A 13890-nucleotide genomic window follows, 5' to 3' on the forward strand; every position below is an offset into this window, starting at 1 on the left:
GAATCCTAAGGCTCATGGTAGGAAAGAACTTATTTTTATTTATTTATTTATTTATTTTGCATTATAGAAACCTTCTATAAGGCTCAGGACTTGGCAGTACCAGGTGGCACTGGAAGTAAGGATGAAGGTGAAATAAAAAAGGGAAGATCTCTAGAAAATCTACTGAAGACACCAAAGAAACCCTTCAAACTATCAAGCTAGTGACAATAGGAAAACAGGTTTATAAAGTGTAGATTATCAAAATGAGTGAAATCTAGCCAATATACAAATAAATGAATAATCCTATTGGAAGAATGAAGAGACAGATAGTATGTATGTACATGTGTGCTTGTGAAGGCTTTAAGTCCTCAACTTTCTTAATGACAAGTCAGTAGCTGATGAATTATATCTAAAAATGTCAAAAGCACTAGAATCATGTGACTCTAAAACAAACACCTAACGCAGGAGGTTTCCTATACGGAGCCAAAATAGGATTGAAGAAATGATATGTGGTAAGGAGCTTTGGTCCTATGTCTTACAGAACTAGGCAACTTTTTTCTACATGCTGTGCTTATATTATTTTGACAGACACAAAAACAAAGTTCAAAGAAAACTTTCCTTAAAATGCTCAATAAAGAAAAAATATTGAAATAAAAATTTCACCTATAGCTCCTACCCTGAATATTTTGCTTTTAATGTGAAACATATTCAACACATCAAAAACTCAACAGGATTAACCATATTTTACAAATACAAATCTCATCATTCCCTAGTTTAAAATCCTTTAACTAATTAAAAGGTATTTGTAACTCAGATGTTAATTGGTATCCAAATAAAAACTAGTTCTATAGTGGAGCATGTTTGGAAAACATTCAGTCAAAAAAAGTTATGGAAGGTTTTTTACGAGAGAGTTTCTTGAGTATATGCTAACAGGCAACATGAGATTCCTAATTCACTTTACTCCATGAGAAGTCTGCTTGAAAAATGCTTATCTTCAGGATAAAAGAATACATTTCTCCTCTTGTCATTTGAAGTCCTTTTATGTGGCGCCCTGTGAAACCTCCAAGCTTCATGTCTCAATACACACCCACATTCTTTTCTAGTTATGTTGTAGTCCTTGTAATTGTAGATAAGAGGGTCTCTTGGCTGTACTTTTCTACAGGCTCGTCTCCCTCCGTCATCTCAAATGGCACCTCTTCCAGAAAACCTTTCCAGTCTTTATAGATAGAGTCAAGGACTTCTTCCTTGAGGCACTCAATGTGTTGAATTTAGTTCTTCATTAGCTATATTAATCTTGTGCTTATTTCCATGTGCTATAAACCTTTAGGAGCTAACAACTATTCAGCTCTAATGTTTCAGGGCCAGAATACTGAAAACAGCTTCTCAGTACTGGGAGAATAAACAAATGAACCCTTTATTAAGGAAAATAAGTTAAAAACAAGTTATTTTCACTACCTTAAATGAATTGATTATTAAGATACACCATGGCATTCAGTCTTTGATAATAGAAATACATCTGTACACGTGATTAACTGATTTTTGATAAGAATACTGTAACAAAGATTCTATCTTCTGATCTAACCTTTGAGTCAGGCTCTTGAGTCTTTCTGAACAAGGTCTAATCTTATATTTCCTTCTTTGTTCTTATACTGACAGAATCCAGATGGAGCAAGGATCCTTTAAGTCTGTTTAGTCAAAATCCCTCACCTCTTGGTACCTGGCCACCTTGTCCTACCTTCAGTAATAATCTTATCAAGTCAGTTTAGCCCTTAAACCCTCCATGTTTCCTTTGAGATTTTCCATCCACCAATCTCCACCCTGCTCCTCAGTTATAAATTCCTACATGTTCTTTTTTTTTTTTTGAGAGGTTTTCGCTACAGGGCGCGTGCGCTTGCCAGACAGAGGCATAGAGACAGAAAGCGAGAAATCACCCCCCAGAGGGGATGGTCACGCCGCAATCCCTTCTCCTCCATTCTCCTCTCAGGATCTTGGACACGCACACATATGCGCCTGGCGTGAGTTTTAAGCCACCAGGTCCGGGACGCGAACTGTGGTCGACTATGTGGGAATCCAGCGACATAGCCATTACACTAACTGCTGATTCCCTCCTACATGTTCTTGATGGAGCTAGAACTGAGTCCGCTCTCTCTCCCATACAGCAGGAGCCTGCTGCTGGGATTCCTACACCTACCCCTTTGCCATGCCCTTCCCCTTGAATGTTCTGCCTATTTTTAACATGTGCTTAGATATATTTTCATTTTTCTCTAACAAGTGGAATAATAATATAGTCATATTTCAAAATATACCAAGCAGGTTTGCTGTTTAAAGAAATTCTATGAGAACGACTAAACAGGAAAACTTCAGACCTCCTTGCAGCTTAATTATGTATATAGTAGGGTTTTGTTGTTAAAATTTTAATGTTGAATTTGCTATATAGTGTGTGTGTATATAAATATGGAGAGAGAATACATCTAGTCTATATATGTAGAATATTCTATCTATATTGAAAGTACACTCTAAAGTGCTATTTCTACTTGAAAAACATGAGACAAACTTAGAAACAACTACCAATAGCAATTTCTTGTAGATAACTGAAAGAATAAAATCTCTGACAATCATTTTATCTTTAAGTTTTAAATGAACAAATGTACCAGCAAAGTACATTCAGGTCTCACCAAGAGTGATTTTAAGCTCAAGCCGTAGCATTTATTCTTTCTCTCTATTTCTGAAATAAATTTAGATTTTTGATGAGTTATCATTTTTAAAAAGAGGTAATAAAAGGGCTTAAAACCTTCAGAGGAAAAAAAAAGACACAAGAAAACAAGCCATTGGACTATATATTTTTGTTTGCATTACTATATTTATCGGTATTTATTTAAAGCCCATAATATCTGTCTTATACTCAGGTTTGGGGAAGATGACTATTTTACTTAAAGTGTATTCCATATAACTGCCTTTCTGGCCAGCTGTCCAAATGAAAGTAGAAATAGGAATGCTGTTAAATGCTCATGAGCAGCAATGAGTGATCCTAGGTTTCCAAAGTGAATGATCCTGTTTGCCCAGGACAAAAGGAAGAAGCTTTATCTGTTATCCCTCTTTAGTTACTCTTCACAAGTCTTCAGAAGCTCATACCAATGTAGTGGTTGAGTAAATAAATTTGGGATACAGTAGGGTGAGGACTTGTGGATTCACTGCTTTTGACAGAAAGAAATTTGTCCACATAGTTTTCTTTTCCCAGCTCTCTCAATCCTGTTCAAAGGCTGATACCATGGTTATTCTTCTAAATCCCTATATATATATATTTTTTTTTTTTTTGGAGAGGTTTTTGCTACAGGGAGTGTGTGCTCGCCAGACAAAGAGAGACAGAGAGACAGAAAGCGAGAAATCACCCCCAAGGGGGATGGTCATGCCACAATCCCTTCTCCTCCATTCTCCTCTTGTGCGTGCGTGGGATCTTGGCCATGCACACACATGGCGCCTGGTGTGAATTTAAGCCACCAGGTCCGGGACTCGAACCGCAGTCGACTACGTGAGAGTCCAGTGACATAGCCATTACGCTAACTGCTGGTCCCCTAAATCCCTATTTTGACAGCAAAATATTATGGAAGCAAATTATACAAACACATATCAGAACACATAAATATTCCCTCATTTGATGTCAATAGGGCCAGAATGTGTTTCAAAATTCAAATATTCTCTCATACTTTAGAAACACAGAAGCACATAGTTTAAATTATATATTCTCTCAAAAATAGCATCTCATAAAAACACATTGATATCTAATAGCTATGAATGTTCCATTAAATAGAAAAAATAACAGCCACATACTAAAACAAGTTTGTATTCAAATGAGTATACTGCAAATTTAGGTTAAAAAATTATTTTCGGATTTGAGAATGATGATTATAGACCTGTATTTTCCAAAAATCAAATTAAATTAAAATGTTAAATTACTTAAATTGAGGACTAGAGTGAAAGCAAGTAGGTCTTTTCCTCTCATCAAAAGGATTACATCTATTTATGAAATGATGGCAGTCAATGGCTCTTTAAGAAACATTTTCAATTCAATGGAAGATTCTCAATTTTTAATTTAAATGCACACAACTGCTCTAAACCTGTGTTCTGCTTAAGGGGGCTGCTGTAAGTTCATATGACATGACACTTAAATATCTTACAGAGTACAAGGTAACATACAATATTATAATTGTTCCAAGGAAATCATCTTCCACCTAGATTTCATGGCATCAAATAAAGCTAGTGCATCAATCAATTACACTTACAATCCAATTTAGGCTTATCAATTATCCTTCAAACTAATCTTAAGGGACAGCGTTTATAATCTAGTAAACAAATAAACCAGCTAGTAAATGACATCTGAATACTTGAATAAGTTCCTACCATTGCAAATCCAACATCTGCTTTTTTCAGTGCAGGGCCATCATTCGTACCATCACCAGTTACAGCAACAACCTGGCGTTGTTCTGAGACAGTGCTGTCAATTATACCTTAAAGAAAAGTAAATATTTGTGCTGTAAAAACATTTTCTTTAATTAATATGGTGATTCTGCAGAATATCCTGACTAGCCAATTTTACGGACTCAAGGTTAAAGATAAACAACTAAACAAACATAAAAATGGAAACTACTTAGATGCTGGGTAAGGACCAACTCCAGAAATTAAGGTTATATGAGGGGCAATATCCTGTTTTAATCACTGAAGATTTTACCTAATATATCTAAAGGAAATATATTGAAATTTTATGAAAAAGAGGATATATCCATGACTCAACTTAGTATTCAGGATCTTTAACTCTTTTAGGAAGCAGAACGTATTTCTGTATTCAGAAATTTTGAAGTAACTGTAAAATCTACTCACCTTTAACCAGTGTATGTTTGTCAGTAGGAGATGATCTTGCAAGTACTCGAAGCTTTGGCCAAATCTTATCTATTCGTTCTTGCTCAATCTATAAATTTTTATCCAAGTTAAAATGTGACCAAACCAAGTTTTATAATTCTAAATATCTACCATATTCAGCAGTGGTTCTCAAAGTGTGATCAACAGAATGATGGCATCAAAAACTGCTGGAAATTTGTTAGAAATGCAAATTCTTGGCCAAGGCACCATATCTATCTTATGGAATACTTTGGGGTGGAGCCCAGCATTCTGAGTTTTAGTAGGTTCTCTGGGTTACTCTAATACACAGTCAAGTTTGAGAACCACTGCTATATAATATACATTATAAGACTAAATTAAAAAAAGATCTCCCTGTAGTCTATAAAAACAGAACTTCCTTAACTCATCATAAAAATTAAGAGTTTAGTAGCCCCCTAAAATATCCTCCATATCTGCCTTTCCAAACCATCTCTGATAACTCCCTTAAATCTACTGTACTTCTGAATTGGCCTATATTCACTGCCTATATTGGCCTATATTCACTATATTCACTAATTGGCCTCTATTCACTATATTCACTATTGGCCTATATTCACTATATTCACTAATTGGCTTATATTTACTGCCTATATTCTAAATTGGCCTATATTCACTGCTACTGTTTTCATAAAGTACTCGCTATCAAGAAGTTCTCACTCCCTTTAAGGTCAATTTCCAAATCACTGGTTCCTTTCATTTCCTAAAACAACCAGTTTTTTGTTTCTTAAGATTTGGGGGACCTGGGAACCAGCAGTTAGTGTAATGGCTATGTCGCTGGACTCCCACATAGTCGACCGCAGTTCGCATCCCAGACCCAGTAGCTTAAAACTCATGCCGGGCCCGTGTATGTGCGTGCCCAAGATCCCGAGAGGAGAATGGAGGAGAAGGGATTGCGGTGTGGTCATCCCCCCCCCGGGGGGTGATTTCTCGCTTTCTGTCTCTGTCTCTCTCTGTCTGGCGAGCGCACGTGCCTTATAGCAAAAACTTCTCAAAAAAAAAAGATTTGGACTATATTTATCATGTACGGTACTTTTATGACATGTATTTTACAGTATCATACCTCTTGTTGAATCTAAAAGCTTACATAATTATGCTTTGCCAATACTAACTCCATTTTTAATGTTCTGAAAGTATCAGTCCATTGTAGTTCCTGAATTTTTGCTTTGTCATACTTGTATAATCGAGCCAAATAAGTGGATATCTGCTTTGTTAATGCATGTCATAAGCTAGTGGGCTCCAAGATACTTCCCCTCCCCAACTGTGAAATCTGGAAGTTGAGATGACAGGTCTTTTGGGTTATAAATATCAGTGCCTCTGAAGTGCTATCTGAGAAATATCTTACTGTGACTCCACTCTTTGCGAGTATCCATTCAATAAGACAGATACAGCTGTCAGTCCTGTCTAATTGAATATGACCTTGACCTTCATCACTGACGATCTGAAGGCATTCTGGATCCCTGTAAGTGTCACACTGAAGGGACTGGTCTCCTGGATCAAGCTGAAGATTTCTCAAATAGATACATTTGATTTGTGACTAGCAATAGCGTGCGTGTATGCCTTTCCTTCTTTACTTATTTGTTTAGTTGTTTGAATATGGGGGGGGGGGGGAGGTGGTCTTCACAAAGTTTATGGAAACTGTGTGTTATGAAAAAACTATTAATGGACTTCATTTTCTTTTTGTATCAAATGATTTTATATTGGGTCAGCAGGCTGCATGGAGATAAAGGTGTCTGGATCCTACATGGCCTATGTGTGGCTCATGTCCCAGATCTTGCAGCTTGAAAAACACGCTGGGTGTTTGTGCATGTGTGCCTGCCCAAAATCTCAAGAGGAGAAGGGACTGCAGCAAGGTCACTCCTACCCCTGGGTGGATGATTTATTTTCCTTCCTTTTTTGGAAAGCTTTTTATTAATAGGGTGTGTGTGCTCACCAGAAAGACAGAGAGAGACAGAAAGCAAGAAATTACCCCCCAGGGGAGATGGCCACGCTGCAATCCCTTCTCCTCCATTCTTCTCTTGGGATCTTGGGCATGCACATGTGCCTGGTGTGAGTTTAAGTCACCGGGTCCAAGACTTGAACCGTGGTTGACTACATGACAGTCCAGCCACATAGCCATTACACCAACTGCTGGTCTCAGCATTTTCTTTTTTTCTATTTCTCTTTCCGGTGAATGCATGTGCCCTCTAGCAAAAACAAAAAAAGATTGAATTCTACTTTTCCATAAACCTTTTAAAGTCTCACGTATTTGTCTACTCACTGCTTGCATGTTTGTGTCCTGCAACGATCTGATTAAGAAATGTTCTTTTCTCTATTTGGCTGGTCACTGGTTTAGTCATAAAGACCCTATCTCTCCCACAGGTTATAAACTGTTACCAGATACTATGGAAACCCAATCATTTCTGGTCCAGAAGTGACGAATGCCTAAACATATATAGCACACATTCAATATGTACTTGCTGAATTAAATTCCCAATATACTGAAAATTTATCAATTAAGATATTTTCTCTGAAAAGTCTTACCTCTCCTTTTTCATTTCGTATTCTTCTGTTAAAATCTTTACCTTCCAGGCACAGGAAATCTTCCCCAGGATGTAAAATACCACATTTGGTAGCAATAGCTCGAGCAGTGTTAATATTATCACCAGTGACCATACGCACAGTAATTCCAGCCCTCTGACATTTTTTTATTGCATCTGGTACCTGGTTTACACAGGGAGAAAAAAATAATTGTATTATGAAAGAAAATTAGTATTTCCAGGGGGGTAGGGTGGGGCAGGGGGGATGGAACCCAGTGAACCATTATGCATTACTTTATAGTTCCTAAAATGATGACAACTTAAAATTTCATCTCAAGATATTCAATATTTCTTAAATTAGCCCCCCAAATCTCTTTTCTACTCCAGTACTACACTCTTAGTTCAGGGCTTCATTTTCCATTTTCACCCAATGTAATTTGTTTGCATTATTTATTTACCAAAGGCTTTTAAAGCAACATTTTCCCCCTGGCAACCACCAGATAATTCCTTTGACTGGCTTTCTCTCTCTCTAGTTTTACTGCCCACATCATGCAAGAATAAAGTACTGGTATTCTTTAGAGTTTAGGGTGCCTCATTTTTGTCCTCTCAATCCATATATTTCAAGGGTTACCTCACCTACTGCCATACTTTCATGTACCATCTATATATTAATGACTTTTAAAACCACATCCTTCCACCAACTCCCTGTGAGAGCTGGATTAATATTTCTACCTGTAAAGTGAGTATCAGAATTTAGGTGTCCAAAAAGATGTTTTCCAAACTTAGCTCTCTAACAGAAAAACTAAGGGTTATTCATACCTCTGCTATACTTTCCCTTTCCCAAATGGTCATAAGTCCTCAAAATATCCCTGCATTATTTTCCCATTGCTTATTGCCCAGGCTATTACAATGTTTTTTAAAATTGGTATCCCTGCCTTGTGTTTGTTCCTCCTTTAAAACATTTAATACACTGATGGTAGAGTGTTTTTTTTTTTTTTTTAACATACCAATGTCATTCCTTAAAAATATATGATTCCTCAGTTGTTATAAACCACAAAGTTCTCAGTATTAACAGAGTGTGTCACAATTTAGCCTTAGAATCATTTTGTAGACTTATCTAAAATGTTCTCTCTTACACACAAACAGATAGATGAATGGCCTATATATTATTTCTGTGCCTCTACTACTGCCATTTCCTTTACCTAGAAATTCCTACTGCTCTTCCCTAGCCAGAAATCCCATACTGATCCTATCAGGACAGAGGTTGCAAATTCAAATGTCTGCAGAGCCATGCAGGTTACAGAAGTGACAAGAACATGCTAAAAATGACAAAGCAAGATAAAAGCTAATGAACGAGCTACTTAGTGCTACCTTAGTTTTGTCATGGTGGATTAAGAGCACAATGTTAACAGAATCTACCATTTCGCAAGAAAAAAGAAACCTAGACTCATGTATAATCTCTGATTACTTAATGTTTTACATACACACATACATACAAGAGCCAAAGGTAAGTTAAGGCTAAATTTGATCTGCAAGATGCCTGTTTGTGACTTCTATTCTACATCTGTTTTAAATGTAACTTTTCTGGTAGTTGGTAGACTCCTTACTCAGACAAAATCATGCCTTCATCTTATACTACCTCTATCATAGGTCATTATTATAGCTATTTGTTTACCAGAGTACTCAGAAAAACAATGAACTTCTTGACAGTAGGACCCTCATGTCGCATTTGTATTGCCAATGCCTAGTACAATGCCTTTCATACATTTAAGAAGTCAATGCCCACATGTATCTACAGCTTAGGAGTTTTGAACTACTGAACTAACTATCTTTGGGGAAAGAAACACCAAGGGACCACCGTGCAAGGTGGGAGGCACATTCCAGACAGGATATCATGGGAACCATGTCTTAAAACGTGCATGCAGTTTAACCACCAGCAACTTAGTAATTTTCTGTAAGTTTTAAGACTTGTATTTTAACAGTATTTTTCCCCCATCTATTGAATAGTTAACTCTTAAGTCACGAAATCACAGGAGGGAAATGTCACATGCATTCACTCAAATTTATTTATTCAATGTTAGGCCCTGTGCTCCGTCCTAGTAAAAGGGCAGGGAGTGAAAGGAAAAAGACTGCTCAGATTGTATTCTTTAAAAAGTTGAGTTTTTGATTTTGAAAATATAAGTTTTATATATTTTGAAAATGTTTTATGTATATATAATATATAATATATATAAATATATCTCTATCTATCTATATATATCTTCTAATATTTCACTTAAAATAAAATGTATCTTTAAACTCATATATCTAAGCGGTCACTGAACAACTAGTCTCAAGTTAAAAATATGTGGTAAATAATATTTAAGAAAGGCAAACTAAAACAAGGGGTCTTCAAAAAAGTTAATAAAAATGCTATTATGAAAAAACTAGCGTAGACTCCATTTTTTTAAAAAATAAACTTGTACTTTAATTCCATTTTTCCACAATCTTTTTCAAGTCTTCTTATATGTAGTGCTTATTAAATACCAAATATTCCAACTTAAAATTCAAACTGCCTCCACTTTTATGGGTAAGGAATTAAACTGAAGCAAGACCAAGTGTTTGTGCTAAGTATCTAAGCATATGCAATAAAGGGGGATTTGTTCTAGATAGTGAATTAGTCAAGATTTGCTACATTAGAATTGCACTGCCAGGATATCCACTCAGAGAAAGTGACTTCATATTATATTGTCTTATTTTTAGATTAAAATGTCCATCTCATCTCATTAGAAGGATGAATATCCATTTATCTATCTAATGAAAATAATTAAGTGCCACTTACATGTTATTTTTTTTAAAAGAAAGTTCATCAACCTCAATGGCAAGAATGTGGTAATAGGTTAATAATATGTTTTCCAAAGGATAAAAGTTGTAGACATCATGATTTAATATTACATCAGTTAGCACTTTAGCCATGGGTCAATGTATAAAACTTTGAATGATTTTCCTGTGATCAAAGTTGGCAAATATTATTCACCAGATGTTTCATAAACATTTAAAACTGCAAAACTGAAACTGAATTTACCTTTAATCTCTTAATAGGATGTTTCTTCTGATTTTCTAATTATATGGATAATACCTTCTACCACTCACCAAATTATGCAAGTTATAGGCTGGTTCCTCATAACACTTGTAATTGTAGGGATATCTCAGTCATGAGCCCTCTTTCCTGGCTACACACTTTCCCCCAGAAGAGTTATGTTAGGACTTACAGATGACTCTTCAACCTAGACTACTTTGAGGCTCCCAATGACTCTTTGCCATAGATTTTCAAGTCTCGGACATCTCAACAATGTAGAAAACTATTATGCCCAAACCCAACATATCCATTCCTACTGTTTTTACCTCTGTCTGCTTTGAAATCTCCCCTTTCCTTTTATCCTCTTGCTACAATTGCAGTTTAAGCCATGATCATCTCCTGCCTGGGATCATTGTAATCTCATTGATATCCCTACTTCTACATATTTCTCTCTAACTCTTCATTACACAGTACGCCAAATGGTATTTTACAGCATAAATCATGTCATTTCCCAACTAAATTTTAAAATAAAACTCAGAGCCCTTATGGCCTACTAAGGCCAAAAATCATCTTATATCCCATTTCTTTTTTAGACTTCTAGCTACATTGGCCTCTTTCCCCATCTTTAAAATAGCTAGACACTTTTCTCACTTTCAGAGCCTTGTGTTTTTTTTTTTTTTTTTTTTTCCTGTTTGCCTTAAATGCTCTTCTTGCAGTCATTATACCTGTCTTGCTCACTGTGAACCACCAGATCTCAGTTCAAATGTCATAAGCTCAGAAATTCTTATTTTGGTATCCCTGATTTCATTACCCTGTACATATATATATCCTTTATAGCCTTTATCATACTTATTATCGTAGTATTTAATATCACCCTTCTGTAACCTCCTCCCACCCAGGAGCATCCAGAATATAAAGCCTACAAAAGCAGAGACTAAATCTTGTAACTCACAATTTACTTTCACTTGGTATACTGTCCATGTATCTATCATTCTACCTATTTGACTTCTTTCTCCATAATATAAATTTCCTATTTTGTTTACTGTAGTATATCCAGTTCTTAGAAGGGTACCTTGTACTACACATTTGCCGTTGAATCAATTAGTTGATAGAGTCACTAAACAAAGGCAGTTAGTTTTTGTTTTTACTTATGTTGCTTCTTTGCTCAGAATGTACTTACTGCCCTCTTTAGTCTAGTTCATACCTTCTCATCCTTTAAGATTCAAATCTGCTAATTAAGCTCTAGGAAGTCTTACTTGACCTCTCTAATGGTTAATACAGCACAGTGGTCTTTTACATACATGTGTGTAAGAGTGGTGATTTGAGCCCACTAAGTCTATGGTCAAAAGCTCTACACATTCTGACTTTTTTCAATCTGTCAATGAATAATACTCATACTTTAAAGAGGTGAACATTATATAAAATAATACATGTAAAGCACTTGGCACAGTATCTGCACTTACTAAGAACTCAATAAAAAGATGCTATGACTTGAGACTAAATTGGGAGTTCAGATTTTCTGCTTATATAATATGCTCTGTGTATATCCAGCAATGCATTATTACCCTGAGTTATAATTACCATGTGTTTATTCAACCTCACCCAAATAGTGGCTTCTCTGAGGCCAGGGACCAGATCTCAAAACTTTATATCTCTAGTGCCTAGAATAGTGCCATACACATGACAGCTGTTCAATAATTTTTTTTTCTTAATAGCAAAAAGGATTTAAAGAAGGAAAACAAAGTCTAGAGCCACATGCCATTTAATAGGGAAGCCACTAGTAAGATATTTAAATTTAAATAAAATAAGGATTTCAGTTTTCTAGTTGTACTAGCCTCAATAGTCACATGTGACTAGTGGCAATAGTTCTGAACAATATTTAGAATATTTCTATTGTTACGAAAACTTTTATTGGATGGTGCTGGTCTATACTGTGAAACAAATAAATTAATTGCACCTATAATTTAATTTAAAATAAATTGTAACACCTACTTAGGTCAAGGTACTATGCTATCTATGGTGCTATATACACATAGGATCCCAAAGGGAAGCTATCTAACTGAAAAACCATAAAAAGATACCATATGCATCATGAGCACTATTGTCTCTCTTATCTTGGGATTACAGACTACAAAAATAAAATCACAAACACCAAGAATTTTACTAGAAAACTGGTTATAGTTAATGCCTACAACCTCTATAGTTAAGAGATTCTGCACATGCAGAGCACAGAATGTTTCACCACCTCAGGTCTCACAGGATCTTCAATGCCCACAACTGCAATGCATGTAAGGCCGGTGACAATATCATTTTCATTATCCCACTCTGGTTCTGGTTCTCCTGCTGGAAAATCTCTGAATGCAAGACATATGGTTCTCAGGCCTTCTGATGCCATCGGTTCAATCACAGTTTTTACAATATCATCACGGTCCCTTGGTCTGAATACTTTTGCCTCACCATTAGCACTCAAGATTTTGAAACACCTAAAAGGAAATGTTGAATCCAAACATCAATAATTAACAAAAATAATGGTTAATGCCATTTAAGGGCTAGAAATCATGGTATCTAATCTCTGGAGTTTAGAGAATAACTTACGTTGCATTCTTATAGGTTTAAATCACATTTCACCCTCCCTTTTACAAAAGAAACAGTTATAATCTGTAATGATTCTCATTTGATAGTTTTCCATTTTATCAGTTACCAGTTTTTATATTTCCACAAAGAATCCATAATGGCAAAGGAGAAAAAACTATACACCTGACCATTTTGGTACAGAATTAGACATCAATATTTATCAACACAACAATCATAAATATCTTCTTCTTTTAAAGTAAATGGCCAAGATCAACCAACCCCTTACCTGGGATGTTGTTTAATCACTTATATTGTTTTAACCATGAAAGAAAAAAATAAAAAACTTACTGTTAAAATAAGCACTCTATCACACTGAGAGAAAATGCCAAAATAGTTTTATTTTCAGTGAAACTAACTAAAAAATTTTCCTTTAACTACACCGTACATAAAAATCCCACTGTGTATTTCCTTATTTCAAGTTTGTTTTTCACAACATTTCTCTGTATTCTTTTCCCTTGGTGATCCCATCTCCTTCTGCTTCTATGGAGGTGATTCCCAAATCCACATTTTCTATTTTGAGTGTTTCAAAGCTTTCCATCACTGATGAAGAGTTCTATCTAGATGCTGAAATGATACCTTAACCTTAATTCATGAAAGACTGGAAGTCACCTCCTCACTGCCCATATAATGGCCATCAATGTTGCCTAATCATTTCAAAAGCAGTCTAAAATTTCTCATAAATACTCTCCCTCTACATCTACCTACTATTAGCATGTATGTCCTATATATTTCTCTTCTAAACAGTCTCCTGAATGTGTCAGCTTTTCTTCC

At 35.7% G+C, this 13890-nt stretch overlaps 1 protein-coding gene across 5 annotated transcripts in view; it reads right to left on the bottom strand.

Moving 5' to 3' along the window:
* ATP2B1 (ATPase plasma membrane Ca2+ transporting 1) overlaps window positions 1–13890 on the bottom strand; it is a 129068-nt gene that overhangs the window by 15009 nt on the left and 100169 nt on the right. For all 5 annotated transcript variants that reach the window (XM_006154815.3, XM_006154814.3, XM_006154816.3 and 2 more), the window contains 4 exons: window positions 12731–12968; window positions 7432–7611; window positions 4855–4942; window positions 4378–4484 (listed from right to left, as the gene is read on the bottom strand). In XM_006154815.3, the coding sequence (XP_006154877.1) occupies window positions 4378–4484; window positions 4855–4942; window positions 7432–7611; window positions 12731–12968 (613 nt within the window). The remainder of the gene's footprint in view (window positions 1–4377; window positions 4485–4854; window positions 4943–7431; window positions 7612–12730; window positions 12969–13890) is intronic.

This window comes from Tupaia chinensis, unplaced genomic scaffold, assembly GCF_000334495.1.
Source record: "Tupaia chinensis unplaced genomic scaffold, TupChi_1.0 Scaffold000423_1, whole genome shotgun sequence".
NCBI lineage: Eukaryota > Metazoa > Chordata > Mammalia > Scandentia > Tupaiidae > Tupaia > Tupaia belangeri.